General features: G+C 45.0%; 1 protein-coding gene across 1 annotated transcript in view; it reads left to right on the top strand.

Annotated features, from left to right (window-relative positions):
• Positions 1 to 1,666: 1,666 nt before the first annotated feature.
• Positions 1,667 to 27,131, top strand: part of CERT1 (ceramide transporter 1) — a 158,162-nt gene continuing 132,697 nt past the window's right edge. The window contains 1 exon segment of the mRNA XM_068248716.1: positions 1,667 to 2,019. Coding sequence (XP_068104817.1) covers positions 1,729 to 2,019 — 291 coding nt within the window. The 5' untranslated portion in view covers positions 1,667 to 1,728.

Here is a 27,131-nt window from a genome sequence, read left to right as displayed (position 1 = left end):
CAGGACAGAGAGTTCAAATGTTAAAGCTGTTCTTGTAGATAGGGATGACTGCATAGAACAGCTTTCCTGCCCCTCACTGAGCCGCCCCCAAAACTTCTGGTGCCCTAGGCCACGGCCTATGTGGCCTTGCCAGAAATCCGGCCCTGTGTCCCTTACACCCTCCACACACCTATGGACTAAATACCCCCAACCCCCTATATCCTTACCTTATTCCCACAATCCCCCCTCCCCGTGTTAATGTTTTGTTTTGCTTTGGCAATGCTAAATGTATTTAGTCCTGCCAATAAAGCTTTTTTGGATTTGGATTTGTATTCCCTCTTGATTTTCCCCATTCCCTATCTAAACAGGAAGTGAAGATTCTTACACCTGATAGCTGTAAAAAACAAAACAAACCTGCAATAAAAGTTTATTTCACTTTAGAATAGTGTGGTGACACTATGCATTTATTTCCCTGGATTTGTTTTTCTTTTTTTATTTAGCTAAAATGTGACTTGTGACTCACTCTGTGGAGATGCTCTTGTAAAGGTCTGTACTCATATCCAATTTTTATCTGCAGATGACTGGACAATTTTTCCACTTCCATCAGTGGCGTAGCTAAGGAGCTGTGGGCCCCGATGCAAGTTTTACAATGGGCCCCCCCCCCAAGCACTCTATACATAACAATTGATACGGTGCACCAAAACCTGCCAATGGCAACTACAGTGTCAGAGGTGCAAGAAGGGGATGGGAAACAGTTTGTTAATGATTACCACTATTCAAAGTATCTATAGAAGTGATTATTATGAGCACAGGACCAATAGAAAGCTAATACTGTAGTTGAGGGAGGGCCCTTCGGGGCCCCTCTGGCCCAAGGGCCCTGATGCGGTCGCTACCGCTGCACCCCCTATTGCTACGCCCCTGACTTCCATGTAGCATGAAAGCATTCCTCCACTGTTCATGGTATTCAAAATCTGTGAGCCCTCATACTACATGGCAGTGGTAAAATTGGCCAGTTGTCTGCAGATTAAAGGATACCTGAAGTGACATGTGACATGATGAGATAGACATGGGTAAGTATAGTGCCACAAACACTAACAACTATGCCGTGTTCCTTTTTTTCTTTCTCTGCCTGAAAGAGTTAAAGTCAGGTATGTAAGTGACTGACTTAGTCCTGACTCACACAGGAAGCGACTACAGTGTGACCCTCACTGATAAGAAATTCCAACTATAAAACATTTTCCTAGCAGAAAATGGCGTCTGAGAGCAGGAAAGAGATAAAACGATCAATAGTTCATAGATTTTAGCTCTGGCATATTTCAATGAATGTGCCATTGAGCAAAAACAATAAAACAGTTAAAACTTAAAAAGTAGATTTAAACATAAAATGAAACTGGAATATCTTAAAAAGTCATTTTTAGGAGATGGGAGATAGATACATTCATTTGTTTTATTAGTTTATTTTCGCTTCGAATGTCCTTTAAAATTGGATTTGTGTGTATAGCACTTTATGACTTTTTTTTCACCCTCACTCAATTCAGGTTTCCTTTCTACTGCACACTGGGCATCTTGCCATTACTCAGCATGGCCGCCCGCTTCTCAGAGCGCAACGCAAACAAAAAGGCGGAGCTGCCATGTGTCACACCTACTATAATTCAGCGTGACTGAGAGGGCGGGCAAAAAAAGATGGGCGTGGTTCTATCCAAAGATGTCAGCGCAGCCTCCCCGCCTTCATTCTGGACTCTGACGTCAATGAAGGAAGATGGCGGCTCTGTGAGTTGGGCAGTCAGCCGCTGTGATCCGCCGTCTGTGTATTTACATCCGGGTCCTTCGCGAGTGGGGTGGGCTCCGAGCAGCGGACAGCACCGGCAGCAGCCCGGCTTCTCGGGGAAAGCAGCGCGTCACGTCGTGTCGGGAGGCGGCCAGCGGAGTCTCGGGCTCCCGCTCATGTCGGATAACCAGAGCTGGAACTCCTCGGGCTCAGAGGAAGACCTGGAGACGGAGTCCGGGCCGCCCGTGGAGCTGTGCGGGGTCCTGTCAAAGGTGAGTGAGGTGCCGGGTCAGGTGACAGCCCTGCCAAGTAGTCTCCCCGCTCCGACTTTCTGCTGCTTGTCCGGCAACTGGTGACTTCCCTGCCTGCAGCTGCTGCTGGGTGACAGCTCACACTGTGCCAGGATGCTGCCCGTGCAGTGTACCCTGTCATCTCATTCTGAAGCTGGCCACACATACCATACAGGGGTTTTTTTACATTTCTTTCAAGAATTACAATCAGTTCTACTTGATTGTAACATTTTAAAAAAATCTAATCTATGTACCAGACAAATTTCATCAATTTTTCCCTAATTATGAAAAAAGGTTGCAGACTCTGAAGAAATTGCTTGTGTCTACACACATTGAAGAAATTGGTAACCTACCCTACACTATTCCATTTTTGTAAAAAATGATCAGTAAAATCCACAACTTCTGATTTACTGGGGGGGGGGGGGGGGGGGGGTTTGATTAGATTTCTTGAAAACAATAAAACTGTTTTTATCAAACTGCTTTAAAATTGGATAATTTTATTGTATCATGTGTGGGCCACCTTGAAGGAGATGGCACAGCAGTATGAAAGGGGTGATGACTTTCTCTGCCCTGAGACCGCAGTGTACCCAAAGTTACTTGGTTATTCTGTTGAAGCCTACTTTGTCACAGAAACTCAAGGTGGTGCTAGATTTTAGGGCACCCTCAGGAAACCTCATGGGGAAAATCTGCTATTGTGATTGATTGGAGGGCACCCTCTTGAACTGCTAAGTTTTCTATAGGCTTTAGTAACTAGGCCCACACTATTTAGCCAATCACAACTCTTTACTGTAAAAGGGTGCTATGATAGAACTGTTCTTTAAAAGTCCTTTTCTGAGAGCTTTTTTAAAAAAGTGCTCCCATTGACTTACATTAAAATCATGGGAACATCGTGATCATGGTAAAATTGTGCACATTTTTTTTGTCGTTTTACTGTGATTTTAATAAATTAATTCAATGGGAGAATTTTTTTAATAAAGCTCTCAGGAAGCTCTGGAGGCCAAAAAGCGCTCAGAAAAGTGCTTAGTGTCTGAGCCCTAAAGCAGTATTACCCAACCCTGTCTTCAAGGCCCTCCAACAGTGCATGTTTTGTGGAAATCCACAGAAGTTAATCAGCTCTGCTGCAATACTAATTGCCTCACCTGTGATTGTGTGTGGTTTCCTGTAAAACATGTATTGTTGGTGGGCCTTGAGGACAGGGTTGGGGAAGTAGACTAGTGCCCTCTAGGCTAGGTTGACTGAAGGTGGCTGTACACTGATTTGTGTAATATGAATGTGCCCACTACTAATAGTCTTGAGTGAACAATCTTACCAACTCAATTTGGATGAAGGGTAGTCTGTGTATACTTTGAATTAATACTTTAGGTCTCTCATATTACAAAGAAGTGGTAAGATTGTATTAGTGTGCACTTTTTTGTGTCCACTAATAGTTTAATTTTTGGAGCTGGTATCATTGAGGTGAGCCAGTGTGAAAGGGAACAGTTCTCCACTCACAGCAACATCTACAACTTGAAGTATTCTAATTGTCCGAATACTGTGGGCATATTATTACTACAAACTTACAGAAACCGCTCAGTTTGAGAGGGTGCCATTGGATTAATCGTTAGCGGAGTTTCCCTATCTATGAACATTCTTGCTGGCTCACCTCAACCATACTAGCACCCAATATACAACTTTCAAAGGTTGCTGGTGTCGATTGAGTTTCTCGCCGGGTCCCCTCAACTAGACTAGCTCCTTATTTTGTGGTAATCCGATTGCATTTATCAGATTGGGCGATTCTTTGCTGAACATTGGACAGTTTGTGGGCACTTTTACTCAGATTTGCCAAATATTTGCAGAATTATTCATTTTATTTAGCGCTGATATCATCTTAGTGCATGGTTAATTGTCTGTTTCCCAGTGGAGCTTACCATGTATTCCCTACTGTAAACATACTCTAATTCATAGCTCAGAACGTGGTTGAAAGCACATTAGTGTCGGTTTCATTAAACCTATGTTTTTAGGGTGCAGGAGAAAACCGAAGTAATTGAAACAAACTCGTGCATCATGTGGGTTGTGTTCAAACTTCACTCAGTGCCTTGGACAAAGCTGAACCTGGGACTCTAGTACTGCTAGGGAATAATGCCAAAAGCTTAGTTACTGTGCTCCTGTAACAGCAAACAGACTGAACATACAGTATTTTGTAGTTTCTCTAGGTAGATTCTGAACTACAGTTCTCTGTTTTCCTTCTGTCCTGTGCAAGAGTTCAGGCTCATTTTAACCAGTACACTATACTAAAGGAGTGCTGGAGCGACCGCTGTAATCACAGAGCTGGAGGTTTGGGCGCACAGTGAGTAACTTCGGCGCCGTCAGAAGACTGAGCAGAAGTTACATTTTAAAACAATATAATTCGGCCTCCAGCAATAGCTGGAAGCCAAATTATATCATTCCCCACTATCCACGTGGACCTGGAGGGGGAATAGTAATTAACGCCACCGGGACTTGTGCAGCAGCAGGACAAGCCATATACCGGCTGTATCCTGCGCCCAAGTCTCCCAGCGGCTATTACATATGTACGCGTTCTGAATGGACTGCAAAGGTGATAATACACACATATAGAGGGAGATGGTTTGTGCAATCTATACTTTACGCATTTAATATTGTGATGGTATTTCATATTGTAAATCTGCTCTGATCCTACTATTTGGTTGGATGAATATAGCTTACCTGGATGCAGGGCTGTGGAGTCGGGGCAATTTTGGGCACCCGGAGTTGAAGTCGTTGATTTCATAAACTGAGTCAGGAGTCGGATGATTTTTTTTTTTTTTTTTTTTTTTTTGTACAAAGTTCACAGCCCTGTTAAGTATTAGACTAAGGAGTCGGAGTCGAGGAGTCAGAGCCATTTTGGGTACCCGGAGTTGGAGTCATGGTTTCATAAACCGAGGAGTTGGAGTCGGAAGATTTTTGTACCGACTCCTCAGCCCTGCCTGGATGAAGCATATCCTTTCTCTGTTGAATGACATACATCCCATCCTCCTTTACTCATTATCTGATCTTAGTAGGCATTGACAGGATAATGGTTAATTGAAGCTTCTGATAGTACTTCCCTTTCATTCTGTGCTGCGTGTTTTCATGTGTCAGTACTACACATAGTAACAGTTTAATACATCCTCCGCCAGGCTGTTCCAGTGCCGAGACCCCCAAAGCTTGTGGCTTCACTGTGACTGCGCAGTAGCACAGACCTGCTTGGGGTTTATGGGAAAATCCCAACTGCGATGGAGTCTGTGCTACTGTGCATGCGCATATAGCTCAGGCATGTTGCAGTAGCATGGCCATGGACCCGCTTTGGCAGAAAAAGCTAAACCCTATCGGTTCTGTGCTACTGTGCAAAGGCTTATTGACTGTCTTTTGGGAGATGCAGAGCTGGTGGAGGATGATGTGCTCGCGCAGGGGTGGGGGGGGTTTGGGTACACTAATGGCCCATACTCACGGGCTGCATAAGTGGCCTGTCGCCAGCACGTGAGCGTGTGCGCGACAGGCTGGCGACAGCTCGTCGCCAGGTCCCTCCGCATACACACGGCGGAGGGACCTGGCAACTAATGCGGCGGAAGCTGTCAATGTTGTTCCTCTCCCCGCCGGAAGTTGATGATATTCCCTGGGTGTTGCTGTCGCTAGTCCGCATACCCACGCGGACTAGCGACAGTTGCGGCGGAGATGCGGCGGCAACTGTCGACGGGCGATTGACCGCGCCAATCGCCTGGCGACAGCAGCGACGAGCGATGGTTCGGGGTGCGCGCCCGTGCAACGGCTCATACTCACGGGCGACATTTGTAGCCCGTGAGTATGGGCCATGAGTCTAAAGTAATCTTGCTTGTTAATAACCTTTGCAATAAGTAAGTTAAACACGAGTACAGCCCAGTCTACATGTGACACAAGCCATGCTAATACTGGGCCACAAATGACATCCTTAAATAATAATAATGCACCTTCTGACAGTGTCTCCATTTAGTGAGAGGTGTGACTGTTGGGGTTAATTGAATCTTTTTAATCACTACTGTAGTGTTGTAAGTGGGTGTTTCCAAATACCATGCAAAGTTGCTAAATAGGTCATGTCCTTTTCAACTTTTTTTTACAGTATTTGGTGTCCTCACACTGTATTGTGTGCGAGTTGCAAAGGTATGAAATTTCACAGTATGTCTAAAAAAAAACAAATACAGTATTACAATGTTTTGGACCTGGAACCCCCACTTACATTAATGTGCCCCTCACCCCAGTGTGGGGTGCCCCCCCTCCATCGGCATGCATCTGATTAAGCCGATGGAAGATTTGGCATGCCGGTTAAAACTGTAAAAAGGCTCACCCTGCTCCTGCAAAAGTCCTGGTGCCGTTAGAGATAGGTGTAGCCAGTAGTAGGTGGCCACAGCATGCGTAGCCAGGGATAGGTGTAGCCAGCAGTAGGTGGCCGCAGCATGCGTAGCCAGGGATAGGTGTAGCCAGCAGTAGGTGGCCGCAGCATGCGTAGCCAGGGATAGGTGTAGCCAGCAGTAGGTGGCCGCAGCATGCGTAGCCAGGGATAGGTGTAGCCAGCAGTAGGTGGCCGCAGCATGCGTAGCCAGGGATAGGTGTAGCCAGCAGTAGGTGGCCGCAGCATGCGTAGCCAGGGATAGGTGTAGCCAGCAGTAGGTGGCCGCAGCATGCGTAGCCAGGGATAGGTGTAGCCAGCAGTAGGTGGCCGCAGCATGCGTAGCCAGGGATAGGTGTTGCCAGTAGTAGGTGGCCGCAGCACGGGTAGCCAGGGATAGGTGTAGCCAGTAGTAGGTGGCCGCAGCACGGGTAGCCAGGGATAGGTGTAGCCAGCAGTAGGTGGCCGCAGCATGCGTAGCCAGGGATAGGTGTAGCCAGCAGTAGGTGGCCGCAGCACGGGTAGCCAGGGATAGGTGTTGCCAGTAGTAGGTGGCCGCAGCACGGGTAGCCAGGGATAGGTGTAGCCAGTAGTAGGTGGCTGCAGCGTGGGTAGCCAGGATAGGTGCCGTGGCATGGAGAGCTGGGGGGGGGGGGGAACGCAGTGGCGGGGGGGTACAAATACTCGTTGGTGGTCCCTGCACGTGTGTACTGACTTTTGTGTTGGTGAAAAAATTTTATCTGAGTAAATATTTTTTTTTTTTTTATGCAGAGAAAAGGCAGGTATGCAGTAATGTATGCCTCAGTGTTCTCAGCTGTAGCCAGCAGTTGTTTTAGATTGCATTTATGGGTTATGCTGGGAATAAACTGTTAGTGTTTTAGGTGATTCGATGGTTTGATGTCCGATCTCCCTTCCGATTCTTTTGCCGCTCCATTTCTGATACAAGTGAATGGAAAAAGATGAGAAAAACGAGCAGAAGATAAGGGAGTCGACTGCAGAATAAAGAGCAGAAACGCACGGCAGAAATGACCCATGTGTTCCCAGCATTACAGCATGGTCAAGCTAATGGAACAGGAATGTCCAGGGAGTGAAAACAATCACGCCCTTTTACTCTGAGCTTCAGTCATCTTACAAAACATTTTTTCCTAGATTTGTTCTCTGCTGGTGAGAGATATGCCAGTGTTTGTGCAGTAGGCCCTCTGCTTTACTATAGATTTCCTATAAAGGTTGTGCTTCCACCCCCTGGCTTGTGCACTTATCCTGCTTGTTACACTAGTGCGTCAGGAAAGTGATCGATGCCTCCCTCATAACTATCTTGTCACTGGTCTCTCACCTTGCCCTACCCCACATTAGGTCAAGTTCCAACAGGAAATCGATCTGTTAATTGCACCAATATTAACTTTGTACTGCTTGGATTGTAGAAGACTTTTTTTTTTTTTTTTTTTTTTTTGGTTTATCCACATTCAAGCAACTCTAACCTCCCTGGCATTATGGTTATTTCTGGATTTTAGGGTTTGAAAGTGGTGCTTTTTTTTTTTTTTTTTCCCCCACCCCCTACACGCTTTTAGACCCTAGAATTCAGGTTTGTCAAACTCAAATACAAAGTGGGCCGAAATTGAACACTGGGACTTAGTCACGTGCCGTCCTCAATGTCTACTGGCCACCTTCCTCTTATAAATCCTCTTATAAATTTCAGTTCCCTGGTGTCTAATGGTTCTCCTTCCTCCCCATACAGTTCCCTGGTGTCTAGTTGGTCCTCCCTCCCTGTCCTATTCAGTTCCCTGGTGTCTAGAGGCCCCCACCCTCACGTATACAGTTCCTCTAGTGTTTAGTGCTGTCCCACTACCTCCCCCATTTGGCTTCCCTGGTGGTCTAAAGTGGGCCAAATATAATGCAAAGTGGGTAAACCATTTGGGAGGGGGGGGGTCAAATTTAATGGCTCTGAGGGCCAGATTTGGCTCACGGGCCAGAGTTTGACATACATGCTACAAATCGTACAGATAGACCTGCGGCAGCCCTGCACATTACACGCATCCCATGGATCCAGTTAGGGGTTACTGCTCTGAGCTGTCATTTTCTGTCCTGAGCCTAACTCTGGGTTACTGCTAAGGAGGTAAGATGAACCTGGCAATCTAAAATGGTCACTAGAAAACTTTTTTTTTGGTCTTTTTTTTGTAGGAGTTTGCCACCCCAGGCCATATTGGAAAATGGACAGTAACAGATACCATAACAAAAAAAAATAATTCTTTCCAGACAAGTAGATGTTTCCCATAGAATCCTTTGGTGGAAACACATCTGTGCTGGACTCCAAACGGGCCACAATGGGCCATTGGAGCAGACACTGCACTGGTATCAACTGAGCCTAATGCCAGACATAGACGGGTCGACCGGCGGCTCGATTAGCCGCCGGATCGACCCCAGCCGTGTGCGCGCGGATCGATTGCCGCTCGTCCCCGCCAGCGCTTCCTTATCAGCCGCTCGATTCCCTGCCATTGTCCGCAGGCGGGAATCGAGCGGCTTGATATTAACAGCTGGCCAGATCAACTGGTCGATACACGGTACAGAAACGTACCGTGTATCCCCAGCAAGAGACTCTGTAACCTCAAAAACATCCCCTGGGGGGTACTCACCTCGGGTAGGGGAAGCCTCCGGATCCTAATGAGGCTTCCCACGCCGTCCTCTGTCCCACGGGGGTCTCGCTGCAGCCCTCCGAACAGCCGGCGACAGACCCGACTGTAAAATCAATATTTACCTTTGCTGGCTCCAGCGGGGGCGCTGTGGCTGCTTTCCGCTCCGAACTACACAGAAATACCCGACTCAGTCGGGTCCGCTCTAGTAGAGCAGACCCGACAGCGATCGGGTATTTCCATGTAGTTCGGAGCCAACAGCCGTCAGAGCGCCTGCGCAGGAGCCGGGAAGGTAAATATTGACGTCATCTTTCACGGGGGGCTGCAGCGAGACCCCCGTGGGACAGAGGACGGTGTGGGAAGCCTCAGGATCCGGAGGCTTCCCCCACCCGAGGTGAGTACCCCCCAGGGGATCTTTTGATGTTACAGATCCTCTTTAACCCAGCCTCAATGCTTACTTGAGATGCTGAATCTGAACACTACAGTGAGCAGTGCCCACAGTCCCATTGAGTGTTTTTTTTTTTTTTTTTTTTCCTTAAATGTGAACTGGGGCTCAACTTTTTATCGGTGGGAATTTTGCCAGTCCCCATGTTTGTAATAAATTTTCATTTTAACAAAGGGATATAAAACTTAACAGTGTAAGCCACTAAAATGTCTGTTTTTTTTTTTTTTTTTTTTTTCTCTTTACTTTTCTGCCGTCTTGCTGGATTGTCAGTGATGTGTATTATGTGGTGGATGGCTGAGGAACAGTTTGTACACATTGTGAAATATTGCACTTAGTAAAACCGGCTAAGACCATCATTGTGGTTTTACACTTGTGCAATGTTTGTAAGTGGAGTAATATCACACAAAGCTAGTTGTGGGCTGCAGCCATTGATAAAGCATATAAACACACACATTGTTTGATCTTTGTAGCAGAAATAATTGCTGGTGGGTATTTCTTGTTTGTTAGCTTTTCCTAGAGTTATATCTTCCATGCATGTTTGGGAGGGCGCAGATGCTTTCAGACATGTCCGACCCCTCCTCTTTCACAGTTGGAAGTAATCAGATGTCCCAGTAGAAGTCTTTGGAATTCAGTCTACTTGGGTGTGTCTGTAATATTAGAAACTCCTTATTGCATGTCTTGAAAATATCTAGACAGAAGTTCAAAGTGCAGTGCTGACTTATGATGCTTTCTGCAAAACTTCATTCTCAAAACTCCATATGTGAGCACTGATGAAATTTCTAGTTTATTTTTTTCTCTTATCCACATTTAGCCGCTGTCTTTAATGTAAATATACATTGAACATACAGTACATGTTAAGCAGGAGTTTTTGACACACACGGCACTCCTATTGCGTCTCAGCTACCTGTAGACCGCAGTATAACCATTGTTGCTGTGGGCAGCCAGCTGAAGGCATTTTGGAGCATGATAGCTGAGCGCTCTCATGCAGCCGATCTCATATTTGACAGAGGCAGAGACAGCGCTCCATTCGGTACTGATTTCGGCTGTAGCAAACTCATAGCGGTAACAGTGAGCGGGAGGTTAGTGTTAGGCATCAAGAGGGGGAAGGTTAGGACTGGAGTAGGTGGTTACTGTTAGACTTTTTGAGAGAGGAAAGGTTAGTGTAAGAATGGAGAGAGGTCCTATGACAGGATAGGGCTGAAAAAGTAACCAGCAATATCCTGCGGCCAAAATCAGGGCTGTGGAGTCGGCACAAAAATCCTCTGACTCCTCAGTTTAGGATTCCTCCGACGACTCTAATTTGCATATTACAATTTTGTTGATTCAAAGTATTTAACGTGAAATGTATCTCTTAACTGCCAATGCTTAGGAATTTAAAAAGACAACTGAAGTGAGAAGGATATGGAGACTGCCATATTTATTCCCTTTAGTCATAGACTAAAACTAGTCCTTGGTAAGAGTACTTGTAAACGGTATAGACCGGAACAAAGAACATCTACCAGGCACTAGGCAATGTAACTGTGGGTACATGTAAGAATGATGTGTGGGTACTCTGCAGGGGAATTAGGAGATTCTTCCTCTATTACACATTCTTCATGAACCAGGTTTATGGGTGATAGACAACTCCTCTGTGTTCAATGTGCACAACATTCTCAGTGGATTCCCTGCAGCTCTGTGGGGAGTGCATATGTAGAGTATAGTACTACTGTGTAACAAAGTAAACCTGAGACAGATGAAATTAAAGTTTTATACATACCTGGGGCTTCCTCCAGCCCCCTTCATGCTAATCAGTCCCTCACTGTCCTCCTCCACCACTTGGTTCTTGTGCTATGAGTCCAGGTACTTGAGCCAGTCTGGCGTAGTGTGCATGCACAAATTCCACGGCTGGGAGCATACTACACCTGCGCAGCACTATTGCGCAGGTGCAGAATGCTCCTGGCTGTAGGAGCAGCACGTGGCCGGACTGCGCCGACTGGCTGAATTAACGGGACTCCTAGCAGAAGAGCCAGGTGGTGGAGGAGGACAGCGAGGGACTGATTGGCCTGAATGGGGCTGGAAGAAGCCCCAGGTATGTATAAAATGTTTCTTTTCATCCGTCTCAGGTACCCTTTAATTTGTAGCCGCCAAACCAAATTTTAACATCAAATTATTTGATTTCATGAGCAAAGGGAGTGCATACATTTGCATAAATCAGAATCAACGCAGAATGATTTCCATCTCATTGACCATTTCTATTAGTGACACGGCTACACATCAGGATTTATACTTGCAGCATAGATGTTGTTTAGTACATATAAGAGATTCCTGTGTATACATCATATATACTGTACAGTCACAATCAGTATATTTGACTTTAAAAATACGGGGACTGCTTTCTTGAAGCAGCAGAAGTAACTAATTTTAATTGGTTTATTTAATTTTTGTGGACTAAGCGCAGCTATTACTATATGTTTGAATTATTTAAGATGACTATCTGAGAAATAGAACATTTCTCAGATTTTCTATTTTAATTACAGTTTAAATTCATTTGGAGTCGGTGCATTTTTTTTTCCCTGACTCCAGGCACCCAAAATTGCTCCGACTCCACAGCCCTGGCCAAAACATAACCACTACTACAGTAGAATTCCTTTATAGTAAACTCCAAGGGACCAGGAAAAGTAGTTTACTCTATCAGAATTGGTCATACTCTGTTTATACAGACACATTTGCTGGGATCCGAGGACTGATTTTACTATATCCAGTGGCTTTACTATAAAGATTCTACTAATAAATGTACCCACATAGACTTGCTTAAGGTGATGAACGAAAACGAGCGGAAGAAGCGTCCACGGGGACGAGCAGGAATCGATGCAGGTGCCTGCGGGGACGCGGCGGGAGTCGATCTGGCAGCTAATGGAGCCGCAAAAACAGATCATGTATTGCCAGCATAATGAATGTACCCACATACATTTGCTTAAGGTGATGAACCTTTTATAAGTACATTTCATGGACTGTTCAACACTTAGCATTATGGTGGATAGTTTTGTGGCTACTGTATTAAAGCCCTAGTTGAATTTATTGAAGTAAAATTATGTTAAATGCCAGTGTCAAAAAAGTGATATTCAAATAATAATCCTTCATGGAGTCCAAATTGCCTCCTGCAACAGTTTGGAAGTTCTTCATGCTGCTAATCTATGCTGTGCAGCAGTGTGAAAAAATATTATTGGGTAAGATCCTTTATGTTGTGAAGGATCAAAACACAGTCCTCTTTAGGGGCAATCCACCTTGCCCACCGTGACTAGTATATTGCTTTTAGAAAAGGACTCATATAAAAATGCAATCTCAAAATTACAAAAATTTCCTTATAAAAAAACTTTATTGACACATATACAAAAAAGTGTATCCAAAAATAGAAAATATATAGGAGCACAGTTCTTAAATATCAGATAGTGGGTCCTCTTAGAGCCAAAGACAAAAAAGCGATATCTGATTTAGCTTGGTAAACAGTTGCAGTTATAACGGGTATTAGTTTTCAAGGCAACGACACATGTTCGTTTCGGGCTGTGTAAATATGTATATGCCCTTCATCAGGCCAAGATACCCAATTCTGCGTGGCTCAATCAGGCGAGGAAAACCAGATAAGACTACCAGGCGTACAAACAACCTTCCCAACAGCGAAGAAGACGCGGGTTCCCACGTTTTAGCGTCTTCTTCGCTGTTGGGAAGGTTGTTTGTACGCCTGGTAGGCTCAAGCGTCCCCAGTATATTTCTGATTCTTATCTGGTTTTCCTCGCCTGATCGAGCCACGCAGAATTGGGTATCTTGGCCTGATGAAGGGCATATACATATTTACACAGCCCGAAACGAACATGTGTCGTTGCCTTGAAAACTAATACCCGTTATAACTGCAACTGTTTACCAAGCTAAATCAGATATCGCTTTTTTGTCTTTGGCTCTAAGAGGACCCACTATCTGATATTTAAGAACTGTGCTCCTATATATTTTCTATTTTTGGATACACTTTTTTGTATATGTGTCAATAAAGTTTTTTTATAAGGAAATTTTTGTAATTTTGAGATTGCATTTTTATATGAGTCCTTTTCTAAAAGCAATGTGCAGCAGTGTGAACCAGGCCCTTGGGGAGTTCACGTGGCCCATGTTTATAATTAAGGGGGCTTCTGCCATTTGCAGCAAGTGTGGTCCGGTGTTGAGGAGCAGAAAGTAAGACGTCAAACCAACAAACGTTGATTCCAGTGATACCTTCAATGACTAACTGCACATGGTTTATTGCAAGCTTTCAAAATGTTAAGTTTCTTCAGGCATTATACGGAACTGTAACAGAACTGTACAATACGTTTTGCATCACATACAGACTTGTGTATGATTCTGTAGGCTCAGAGTAGCTTCCTAGTGCCTCCATGCCAATAGGCGTCATCTTGCAGGAGGCGAGACTTGCAGGGAACGAGCGATCGATCGTGTGTTCAGTGAAGTAAACACAGCGGCGCACAGAGATCAGCCTGCTAGCCCGCGATCTTAGCTGGCAGGCTGTTAATTACACTTAAAATGGTAAAAATGTGTGTACAGCACTGCGATCTAGCGCAGCGCTGTACAAAACTGTTCCTTGAAGCTGCTCACAATCTGATCCTTATCATAGGCATATGACTCACTAAGGGGGTATAAACCTCTGGTCCTCAAGTGGTTAAAGAGGAAATGGTCAAGTGTTCATAAATGCTATGCTAAACGGGTGGCTTTTCAGTTTGGACTTAAACGCCTCCAGGGATGGAGATGTCCTGGGTGTTGCAAGGAATTTAAAGAGTAGGGGCAGCATGACGGGCTTTTTGGATTTCATTTTCAAGCAGGACTTGGCACCTGTCCACCCTGCCAAATGTACCAAATACCTGACTTTGTTTATCATAGAATAACTGTGCTTGGTTTAGTCCTCAAACTCCTCTGACCTAAACCCCATAGTCTGATACAATCGAAGTGTAGAGGTGGCACACCTTGCCCTGGTGTGGGTGCTGTAACCTGTAGATGCTGAGCCCAAACATCCAAAGTCATAACAAGCAAGGAAAGTCCAGGTTAGCACACCATTGGAAGATTCAAAATTTCTTCAATTTATTGCTTCATAAGCACATAGATATGACAATTGTTTCGGGGCCAACAACGGATCCCCTTCTTCAGATAGTGCAAACAAACAATACACCCATTGTGCACATTAGATATATACTCTATGAGGTGGAGAGCCACCTACGACAATCAAAGCAATAGCCCCTCCCATCATTTCTGCTTCAGATGTAAACAAACAATGCTGCACATCTCAATGCATACAATCAACAGGTGTCATAGCAATGTAGCACCAATGTCAAAAAGGTTATCAATATTTACACCGGCTTCACATGGTCAATATTCCAATTTCCTGCAATATTGTTGCTAGGTGGTTGAAGCCAGAGTAACGCTTACTTACCCCCATGTGTCAATCACTGTCTATCAGGGTGGGAATCCATTCCCATTCAAACCTGATAGGTTCCTGCTTCGCGCCACGGCCGCTGCAGCCGTTACCGAGCGCTTTGCATATTCTCCGTAAGGGAATGCATCACTTCCGCACTGTGTGATGCTCCCATGACGCAGCTTCCACATCGGGTGTTGCCATGGCCGCCACTACGCGTCCCAGACGCAATGCGCCGTCTCCATGGCAACCCAGAGGTCGGCCTATCCCGCGCGCCATGGACGTCACCACGGACGTCACTAGAGGGAAATCCCAGCCCATCCCACAGCGCGAACTCCGTCACACTGTGGGTATGGGCCTGGGAGTCACTGGCCAATCATGGCTCTCTATTGCATGCCAATGCTCCGGGTGCATCGCTGAGGTCACCATGGCAACCAACAGCGTGCACCCCGCAAGCATAGGCTGCTACCTTCGCGCACTAGGAAGGCATGGGGATGCCCTAAAGTATAATTGACACAAAGGGGAAAAGCGCCACTCCATGGCTCCACAGATATACACATTCAAACCATTAAACAGCGCATAGGCTCTGGTGAATTAAACCTTACTGACATACAATTCTGGTCGGCGCCAGACATACATCACTGCAGAAATTAAAGAGGGGGAAGAAGACAGAGAGAAAACGCAGTAAAAAAAGGGGGGGGGGGGGAAAGGATTAAGGCAAAAGGGCTGGGGGTGGGGTAGGATAGAGGGGGTAGGGGAAAGCGGGAAACGGGGGGGGGGGGGGGGGGGGAAGAGGGAAAAGAAAGAGGGAAAAGGAGAAAGGGAACAAAGAGAAGTCAAAAGAAGATTGCCAATAACAAGTGACAACAATCCCAAAAATGCTGTGACAGGATTATTGCAGCAAGGGAAATCCCCCTTAATACTCTGTGAGGTGAGACAGTCCCAGCATCGCTCCCACCATGAGTCAGTCATATAGGCAATATCTCATTGACCGGATAGGTCACATCAAGTTAAATTAGAATATACCTAAATTATCTCTCACTCAGGTAACAGTTCAATGAATTGTATTGGTTAAGTCCTCTCGGAGAGACCGTATCTAAAGTATGTATCCAATACGCTTCCCTCTGCAAGAGTAGTTTATCCCGGTCCCCACCTCTTCGAGGTTTTTTAACACAGTCAATGACCAGCCCTTTCAGATCACTAGCACAGTGTCCCATATTGGCAAAGTGAACTGCCACTGGTTTAGTGACGTCCAGGGTTTTACCTTTCTTGAGTGCATCAAGGGCCAAACGGATATCACTCCTATGATGCTGAAACCGCACTTTGAAGGCATTTGTAGTTTTCCCCACGTATGCCAGTCCACAAGGACACCGCAACATATATGTACAGTATTCTGTGTTACAATTATAGTAATCCCTGAGATAGTGTTTCCTCCCGTTCCTAGGATCAGAAAAGTATTTACCAGTGATCAATGAATTACATACATTGCATTTGTAACATTTATAACAGCCCTTTCTGTCTGAAAACGTAAAGGTAGATCTTTCATATTTATGCACTGGATCAGCCTGTACTAAAATCTCCCGCAGGCTTTTACTAGCCCTGTATGAAAATAGGGGGGATTCATGCAAAATTGGATTCAAGGTTACATCAGATTGTAATATGGCTAGGTTTTTACCCACCGATTTTTTGATCACAGTGGCCATCGGGTTGTAGTCATGGACAAATGCTAAGTTATTTTTAGCTGGTTTATCCTCCTTCCCCTCCATAATTTCTTTGGCCCGACAAAGAGCCTCAGTCAGTGTGCCCTCAGGGTATCCTCTTTCGAGAAACCGTTCTTTCATAACCTCTAATTCCCTGGAGGTTTCATCTTTTTCATTGCAAATCCTAAGTACCCTCAGGAATTGTGATATTGGAAGGCTACTGATTAAATGTTTTGGATGGGCACTATCATAATGCAGGAGGGTGTTCCGGTCTGTCGGTTTCCTATAAACACTGGTGTTCAATCTTCCATCCTTCCTTGTGACCATCACATCCAAGAAGGGGACGCTTGTTTCTGACACTTCAGGATTAAACACTATTCCCTCAAACAATGAGTTCAAAAACCCAATGAACACTTCAAGTTCATCAGATGTTCCCCTCCATAGCATGAACACATCGTCGATGTACCTCGTCCACAAAACCACATGGGCGAGGTACATCGGCGATCCCACAACCCTGGTTTCCTCCAAATAACCAACAAACAAATTGGCAAACGCAGGGGCTGCCGAACTTCCCATGGCCGTGCCCCTGCATTGTCTAAACCAGTCCCTCTCAAAACGGAAGCAGTTCTCGGTGAGGATCAATTCCAGCCCTGCAAGGATAAACTCTGCGGGTAGTAACTTGTCCTCCTGTTTGGACAAGAAGTGCTCTACAGCCCTTAGCCCCTCACTGTTGGGGATCGAGGTATATAAGGAGCTGATGTCCATTGTGCACAATAACATTTCATCACTCACCTCTTCAATGGCTGTCAACCTCTGAAGGAAGTGCCCCGTATCCTTGAGATATGCCGGCAACGACTGTACCAGGGGTTGGAGATGAAAGTCCACAAACCTCGCCAAGGGCTGTGTAACCGAATCCGTGCCTGAGATAATTGGTCGAAACTTGAGTGGTGCGGTGCCCTTGTGGACCTTAGGCAATCCGTAGATCACAGGTCTTTGAGGAAATTTCGGAAGAAGATATTCATATTCTTTATCAGATATCCATCTATTAGCAATCGCCAGATCAAGTAAACCGTGTAACTTCCTCAGGGTGCTCGGGGTTGGGTCCGACTGTATGCAGGTGTAGCTTGTACTGTCAGCCAGCATGGCTCTTATTCCTGAGCTGTAATCCTGGTAATTCATGATGACCACTGCTCCGCCTTTATCGGCTGGCTTTATGATGATTCGGTCATTATTTTTCAAATCTTGCAGACATGTCCTCTCCCTCCTCGTTAAGTTATTCCGGGTGGGTATCATCTGTTGATTCCGTTGTATATCAAATTTGACCGATTTAATGTAGGTTTCGATGCTTGGGAATGTCCCTGGTGGGGTAAACGAACTCTTTAATTTGAACTTTGTGCTTTGCTCTGATAATTGACCCGATATCGGTCGATTGTGGAAAAATTGCTTCAATTTCATCAGTCTCTCATACCGAAATAAGTCCACCTCCAACTGAAAGGCATTAACCTCCAGGGAATTAGAGGTTATGAAAGAACGGTTTCTCGAAAGAGGATACCCTGAGGGCACACTGACTGAGGCTCTTTGTCGGGCCAAAGAAATTATGGAGGGGAAGGAGGATAAACCAGCTAAAAATAACTTAGCATTTGTCCATGACTACAACCCGATGGCCACTGTGATCAAAAAATCGGTGGGTAAAAACCTAGCCATATTACAATCTGATGTAACCTTGAATCCAATTTTGCATGAATCCCCCCTATTTTCATACAGGGCTAGTAAAAGCCTGCGGGAGATTTTAGTACAGGCTGATCCAGTGCATAAATATGAAAGATCTACCTTTACGTTTTCAGACAGAAAGGGCTGTTATAAATGTTACAAATGCAATGTATGTAATTCATTGATCACTGGTAAATACTTTTCTGATCCTAGGAACGGGAGGAAACACTATCTCAGGGATTACTATAATTGTAACACAGAATACTGTACATATATGTTGCGGTGTCCTTGTGGACTGGCATACGTGGGGAAAACTACAAATGCCTTCAAAGTGCGGTTTCAGCATCATAGGAGTGATATCCGTTTGGCCCTTGATGCACTCAAGAAAGGTAAAACCCTGGACGTCACTAAACCAGTGGCAGTTCACTTTGCCAATATGGGACACTGTGCTAGTGATCTGAAAGGGCTGGTCATTGACTGTGTTAAAAAACCTCGAAGAGGTGGGGACCGGGATAAACTACTCTTGCAGAGGGAAGCGTATTGGATACATACTTTAGATACGGTCTCTCCGAGAGGACTTAACCAATACAATTCATTGAACTGTTACCTGAGTGAGAGATAATTTAGGTATATTCTAATTTAACTTGATGTGACCTATCCGGTCAATGAGATATTGCCTATATGACTGACTCATGGTGGGAGCGATGCTGGGACTGTCTCACCTCACAGAGTATTAAGGGGGATTTCCCTTGCTGCAATAATCCTGTCACAGCATTTTTGGGATTGTTGTCACTTGTTATTGGCAATCTTCTTTTGACTTCTCTTTGTTCCCTTTCTCCTTTTCCCTCTTTCTTTTCCCTCTTCCCCCCCCCCCCCCCCCCCCCGTTTCCCGCTTTCCCCTACCCCCTCTATCCTACCCCACCCCCAGCCCTTTTGCCTTAATCCTTTCCCCCCCCCCCCCCTTTTTTTACTGCGTTTTCTCTCTGTCTTCTTCCCCCTCTTTAATTTCTGCAGTGATGTATGTCTGGCGCCGACCAGAATTGTATGTCAGTAAGGTTTAATTCACCAGAGCCTATGCGCTGTTTAATGGTTTGAATGTGTATATCTGTGGAGCCATGGAGTGGCGCTTTTCCCCTTTGTGTCAATTATACTTTAGGGCATCCCCATGCCTTCCTAGTGCGCGAAGGTAGCAGCCTATGCTTGCGGGGTGCACGCTGTTGGTTGCCATGGTGACCTCAGCGATGCACCCGGAGCATTGGCATGCAATAGAGAGCCATGATTGGCCAGTGACTCCCAGGCCCATACCCACAGTGTGACGGAGTTCGCGCTGTGGGATGGGCTGGGATTTCCCTCTAGTGACGTCCGTGGTGACGTCCATGGCGCGCGGGATAGGCCGACCTCTGGGTTGCCATGGAGACGGCGCATTGCGTCTGGGACGCGTAGTGGCGGCCATGGCAACACCCGATGTGGAAGCTGCGTCATGGGAGCATCACACAGTGCGGAAGTGATGCATTCCCTTACGGAGAATATGCAAAGCGCTCGGTAACGGCTGCAGCGGCCGTGGCGCGAAGCAGGAACCTATCAGGTTTGAATGGGAATGGATTCCCACCCTGATAGACAGTGATTGACACATGGGGGTAAGTAAGCGTTACTCTGGCTTCAACCACCTAGCAACAATATTGCAGGAAATTGGAATATTGACCATGTGAAGCCGGTGTAAATATTGATAACCTTTTTGACATTGGTGCTACATTGCTATGACACCTGTTGATTGTATGCATTGAGATGTGCAGCATTGTTTGTTTACATCTGAAGCAGAAATGATGGGAGGGGCTATTGCTTTGATTGTCGTAGGTGGCTCTCCACCTCATAGAGTATATATCTAATGTGCACAATGGGTGTATTGTTTGTTTGCACTATCTGAAGAAGGGGATCCGTTGTTGGCCCCGAAACAATTGTCATATCTATGTGCTTATGAAGCAATAAATTGAAGAAATTTTGAATCTTCCAATGGTGTGCTAACCTGGACTTTCCTTGCTTGTTAAACCCCATAGTCTGTGTGATATTGTCCACAGGAAGGTGACATGAAACCCAAACATGCAGATGAGCTTAAGTCTGCTATGAAAGCACACTGGGCTTTCATAACCTCTCAGCAGTGCCTAAGGGCCCTTTAACACCTAAGCAGGAATCATGCGATTCCTGCTAATCGCTAAAGCGCTAGAGTTTTTAAAAAAAAGGTAGTGCTAGATTAGTCTGACAGTGTTCACACTTGAGCGATTAGCGATAATCGCAGGCATTCCGCGATTATCGCTAATCGTGTTGCATGCAGCATTTTTCCAGCATTTTAGGAGCGATCACCATTAGCATATATAGAACCGCTAATTGCAATCGCTCCAAAAACGTAACTTGTACAGTGATTTTTCTGCGTTAAATCACAGAAAAATCACCCACAGAAAACGCTACCGCAAATCGCTAGTGGTTAGCAATATTAGGTGTGAATGGGGCCCTTAGGCTGATGGCCTTCATGACATGCCGTATGAATGCACTCATTCATTCAAAATGAGCTCTGAAAAGTATTGTGTGAACATAGACAGTTTTCTGTACTAAATAACTGTCTTTTGTAACCTTAACTTTTTTTTTTTTTTATTACTATATAGGTGCAATTTGGGCGGCATGCTGCAGGTTACCTCAGCATGCATCCAAATCACAATAGTTGCAAGTGGCACAGCTTCGCAAAAGCAAGGCAAGCCTACTGACTACTGGGCAGCGTTTCACTGTCTAACTCATACCGGGAATCGCTTTGTATTCCGCACTGTAGAAACGGGCTGTGAGCTGAATTACTGACATAAATTAACTTCACAATTTTAATCTAATTTGAGATGCACCTATGTATTTCAGCTTTCTTTTAAATACTTGAGACCTCTTGGTGTGGCTGTGAGAGCCGGTGTCCCAGCAGTGCTGCGCTGGCTCTCTGACCTTTAGTCAGTAGATTGTAAATAAATAATTTACCACATTAATTTCCCTTCCAGCTGCAGGTTATTTAATGGTTTGATCTTAGCTTTAGATATGAAGTCTTTGTGGTTAGCTAGCTGAAAGCCTTGGTGTGCGAGTGCTGATTAGGGAATGTTTATACCCTGCAGAGTGATAGTATTTATTTCACCAGCGAGGACCACCAGGAAGCTGCCATTTCCTTCCTGGTCATTGCTTCCCAGTCTTCTATACCTGACCCCCTGAAGTAATAATAGTAGCAGCTTTTATCATTGTAGCTTTCCTCTATATGAAGTGTTTTTGTAGGCTTTTGTTTATGTAATTGATTAGGTGCTGCATTTCCAAGCTCTGTTTTGTAACCTTCGGATTGTTTTTGTGACTGTAAGCTTCTCTATTGACTGTATTAAAGCGGATCCGAGATGAAAAACTACAGTGGAGGAAATAATTATTTGACCCCTCACTGATTTTGTAAGTTTGTCCAATGACAAAGAAATGAAAAGTCTCAGAACAGTATCATTTCAATGGTAGGTTTATTTTAACAGTGGCAGATGGCACATCAAAAGGAAAATCGAAAAAATAACCTTAAATAAAAGATAGCAACTGATTTGCATTTCATTGAGTGAAAAAAGTTTTTGAACCCCTACCAACCATTAAGAGTTCTGGCTCCCACAGAGTGGTTAGACACTTCTACTCAATTAGTCACCTAACCACTTGCCGACCAGGGGAATTTTCACAGATCGGTGCTGCGTGGGCTCTACAGCCCGCAGCACCGATCAGGAGTGCAGCAGGGTGATCAGACTACCCCCCTTTTTTCCCCACTAGGGGATGTCCTGCTGGGGGGGTCTGATCGCCGCCGGCCATTAGTGGGTAGCGGGGGGGGGGTGGGCTCCTCAAAGCCCCCCTCAGCAGCGTTTTGTGCGCTCCCTCCCTCCCCTTACCTCCCTCTCGCTTCCTGGGCTGCGCAGGACGGATATCCGTCCTGCGCATTGTGGGATAGGCTTCAGCCTATCATATGCCGGCGATCCCCGGCCAATCAGAGGCCGGGGATCGCTGATCTGCCTTACGGCGCTGCTGCGCATCAGCGCCGTATCATGTAAACAGCGGGGATTTCTTCCCCGCCTGTTTACATTTTGCCGGCGAGCCGCTATCGGCGGCTCTCCGGCTGTTCACGGAGACACCCTCCGTGAACTGACATGGAAAGGCTGCTCGATCGAGCGGCCGTTTCCATGGTGAACCCGCAGACGACCAGTTTACGCCAATCGGCGTTAGCTGGTCGTCAAGAGGTTAAGGACACCTGTCTTAACTAGTCACCTGTATAAAAGACACCTGTCCACAGAATCAATCAATCACGACAACCTCCTTCCCTCTGCCAGGAAACTGAAAATGGGTCGTGGATGGGTGTTCCAGCACGACAATGACCCAAAACATACAGCAAAGGCAACAAAGGAGTGGCTCATGAAGAAGCACATTAAGGTCATGGAGTGGCCTAGTCAGTCTCCGGACCTTAATCCAATAGAAAACCTATGGAGGGAGCTCAAGCTCAGAGTTGCACAGAGACAGCCTTGAAACCTTAGGGATTTAGAGATGATCTGCAAAGAGAAGTGGACCAACATTCCTCCTAAAATGTGTGCAAACTTGGTCATCAATTACAAGAAACGTTTGACCTCTGTGCTTGCAAACAAGGGTTTTTCCACTAAGTATTAAGTCTTTTATTTTGTTAGAGGGTTCAAAAACTTATTTCACTTAATGAAATGCAAATCAGTTGCTGTCTTTTATTTAAGGTTATTTTTTTGATTTTCCTTTTGATGTGCTATCTGCCACTGTTTAAAATAAACCTACCATTGAAATGATACTGTTCTGAGACTTTTCATTTCTTTGTCATTGGACAAACTTACAAAATCAGTGAGGAGTCAAATAATTATTTCCTCCACTGTAACTGTAAAGGTGGCCATACACTGGTCGATTTGCCATCAGATCAACCAACAGATCCCTCTCTGATCGAATCTGATCAGAGAGGGATAGTATGGCTGCCTTTACTGCAAACAGATTGTGAATCGATTTCAGCATGAAATTGATTCACCATCTGCGAAGCTGCAGCCGCCCTCCTGCATACATTACCTGATCCGGCCGGCGCAAGTTCCCTGGTCTCCACTGTCTTCTCCATGCTCGGCTCCAACTTTACTTCACGTCTGGGGAAGTTTAAACAGTAGAGGGCACTGACTCTACGGTTTAAACTTCCTGTTGGCACAGGAAGAAGTGAAGCCTGCCGGAACCCAGCGGGGACACGCGACGGCGGAGCAGGTAATGTAATGCCGCTAGCATCGGTCGTCGGACATTCGAACTCCGCTATTAACGCACTCCCGACCCGCCGGCGATCAAGCAAAATCTTCAGCATGGACGGATCGATGGGAACGATCGATTTCGGATGGAAATCGATCGTTCGGTCAGCGTTTGCCCAACGATTTCACAGCAGATTCGATCAGTGATCGAATTTGCTGTATATCTGCGGGAAAATCGTTAGGGGTATGGGCACCTTAACTAGTAACTTGTCTATATATCTTATCTAAAGTTTAGATAGTTTACCCAGCATATCTAGCTGCAAAAGTTTGACTTATTTGTGTAATACAATGAGGGCAGCCATGTTCTGATTGTCACAGGCTAAGGGCTGGAGATGCTATCAGCTTGCCTGTGTGTAAATTCAGCCCCCTTTCCTCCTCCCTCCTCCCCTCTGCCTCTGAAATCAATGGCTAGTAACACCTCCCCCTCCTCCTGCCCAGACTGAGCTCCTGTAAGCTCTTGCTACTGTCTGAAAATGCCTAGGCTCTCTGAAAAGCTGTGGGCGAGGCTTTTTTAGTTTATAGGGAATTGGAGTATTAAAACAAAAAAGTATTTGGCTTGAGGAATGCCCTATAAACTATATGAAAGGAATACAATTATGCAATGAGTAAAAGTTTTTTTTATCTCGGATCCACTTTAAAGGATCATGAAAAATTAGGGAAATGAAAAATACATGACTACATAAAGTACATTTCTCATGAAATGCACCATAAAGGACTTTTCTCCTACGTTGCTGTCGTGTACTGTGGGCAGTTAAAATATTTGATGGATCTGATGGTTTTGGATTAGTCCATTGCCCCTGGGGGGTTCCTCAGTATCTCCTTTTTTTATTCTTTACAAAAACAATCCCTAGAAACCTACTGTACAGACCAAAAGCAGGGCTGTGGAGTCGGTCCAAAAATCCACCGACTCCGACGTTTAGGATTCCTCTGACTCCGACTCCTCTAATTTGCATATTACAATTTTGTTGATTGAAAGTATGTAAAATGAAATTCATCTCTTAACTGCCAATGCTTAGGAATTTAACAAGACAACTGAAGTGAGGAGATGTAGACTACTATATTTATTCCCTTTGGACTAAAACTAGTCCTTGGTAAGAGTACTTGGTAAGAGTACTTGTAAAAGGTACAAACCGGAGCAAAGAACATCTATCAGGCCCTAGGCAATGTAACTGTGGGTACATGTAAGAATGATGTGCAGGTACTCTGCAGGGGAATGAGGAGATTCTTCCTCTATTACACATTCTTCATGCACAATCTGACCCAGGTTTATGGGTGATAGACAACACCTCTGTGTTCAATGTGCACGGCATTCTCAGTGGATTCCCTGCAGCTCTGTGCATATGTAGAGTATAGTACTACTGTGTAACAAAGTAAACCTGAGACAGATGAAATTAAACTTTTATACATACCTGGGGCTTCCTCCAGCCCCCTTCAGGCTAATCAGTCCCTCGCTGTCCTCCTCCGCCACCTGGATCTTCTGCTATGAGTACAGGTACTTGAGCCAGTCTGGCATAGTGCGCATGCACACACTCCGCCGCCGGGAGCGTACTATACCTGCGGAGCACTATTGCGCAGGTGCAGAATGCTCCTGGCTGTGGAAGCAGCACGTAGCCAGACTGTGCTGACTGACTGAATTACCAGGACTCATAGCAGAAGATCCAGTTGGTGGAGGTGGACAGCGAGGGACTGATTAGCATGAAGGGGTCTGGAAGAAGCCCCAGGTATGTGTAAAACTTTTTTCATCCGTCTCAGGTACCATTTAATTTGTAGTCACCAAACCAAATTTTAACATATCAAATTATTTGATTTCATGAGCAAAGAGAGTGCTTACATTTGCATAAACCAGCATCAACTCAGAATTATTTCCATCTCATTGACCATCTCTATTAGTGACACGGCTACACATCAGGCTTTATTCTTATGCTGCATACACACTTGAGATAAAAGTCTCTGGAAAAGGCAAGATCACAGACCAATTTTACCCCATTCCATGTAGTATGAGAGCCATACTCTACACAGTCTATTCTATGGAGCTGAACTCCACATCAGATAAAATCTCTGCAAGATGCTGCACACAAAGATGCTGTACACATTCAAAAGATCATTATCTACAAAAGATCTCTTCCTGCAATAGATCCATTCCTTCAAAATGCATTCACAGTCTATGAGATCTGCAGATCCTCATACACACCTTGTTTAACAGACTTCATCTGCATATCTGGCAATCATCTGCAGATCTGAAAATCCATCCTGGTGGATCTGATCTGCAGATGGTCTGCAGATGATTGCCTGCTAAACAAGGTGTGTATGATGATCTGCAGATCTCATAGACTATGAATGCATTTTGAAGGAATGGATCTATTGCAGGAAGAGATCTTTTGCAGATAATGATCTTTTGAATGTGTACGGGCATCTTTGTGTGCAGCATCTTGCAAAGATTTTATCCGATGTGGAGTTCAGCTCCATAGAATAGACTGTGTAGAGTATGGCTCTCATACTACATGGAAGGGGGTATAATTGGTCTGTGATCTTGCCTTTTCCAGAGACTTTTATCTCAAGTGTGTATGCAGCATTACAGCATAGATGTTTAGTATAGATGAGATTCCTGTGTACACATCATACAGTGGTGTGAAAAACTATTTGCCCCCTTTCTGATTTCTTATTCTTTTGCATGTTTGTCACACTTAAATGTTTCTGCTCATCAAAAACCGTTAACTATTATTCAAAGATAACATAATTGAACACAAAATGCAGTTTTAAATGATGGTTTTTTTATTTAGTGAGGAAAAAAAACTCCAAATCTACATGGCCCTGTGTGAGAAAGTGATTGCCCCCCCTTGTTAAAAAATAACTTAACTGTGGTTTATCACACCTGAGTTCAATTCCTGTAGTCACCCCCAGGCCTGATTACTGCCACACCTGTTTCAATCAAGAAATCACTTAAGTAGGAGCTATCTGACACAGAGAAGTAGACCAAAAGCACTTCAAAAGCTAGACATCATGCCAAGATCCAACGAAATTCAGGAACAAATGAGAACAAAAGTAATTGAGATCTATCAGCCTGGTAAAGGTTATAAAGCCATTTCTAAAGCTTTGGGACTCCAGCGAACCACAGTGAGAGCCATTATCCACAAATGGCAAAAACATGGAACAGTGATAAACCTTCCCAGGAGTGGCCGGCCGACCAAAATTACCCCAACAGCGCAGAGAAAACTCATCTGGCTACAAAAGACCCCAGGACAGCATCTAAAGAACTGCAGGCCTCACTTGCCTCAATTAAGGTCAGTGTTCACGACTCCACCATAAGAAAGAGACTGGGCAAAAACGGCTTGCATGGCAGATATCCAAGGCGCAAACCACTTTAAAGCAAAAAGAACATTAAGGCTAGTCTCAATTTTGCTAAAAAACTCATTGATTGCCAAGACTTTTGGGAAAATACCTTGTGGACCGACGAGACAAAAGTTGAACTTTTTGGAAGGTGC

This window comes from Hyperolius riggenbachi, chromosome 1, assembly GCF_040937935.1.
Source record: "Hyperolius riggenbachi isolate aHypRig1 chromosome 1, aHypRig1.pri, whole genome shotgun sequence".
NCBI lineage: Eukaryota > Metazoa > Chordata > Amphibia > Anura > Hyperoliidae > Hyperolius > Hyperolius riggenbachi.
The sequence above is the reverse complement of the archived record's forward strand: the minus strand, read 5'-3'. Positions and strand labels throughout refer to the sequence as shown.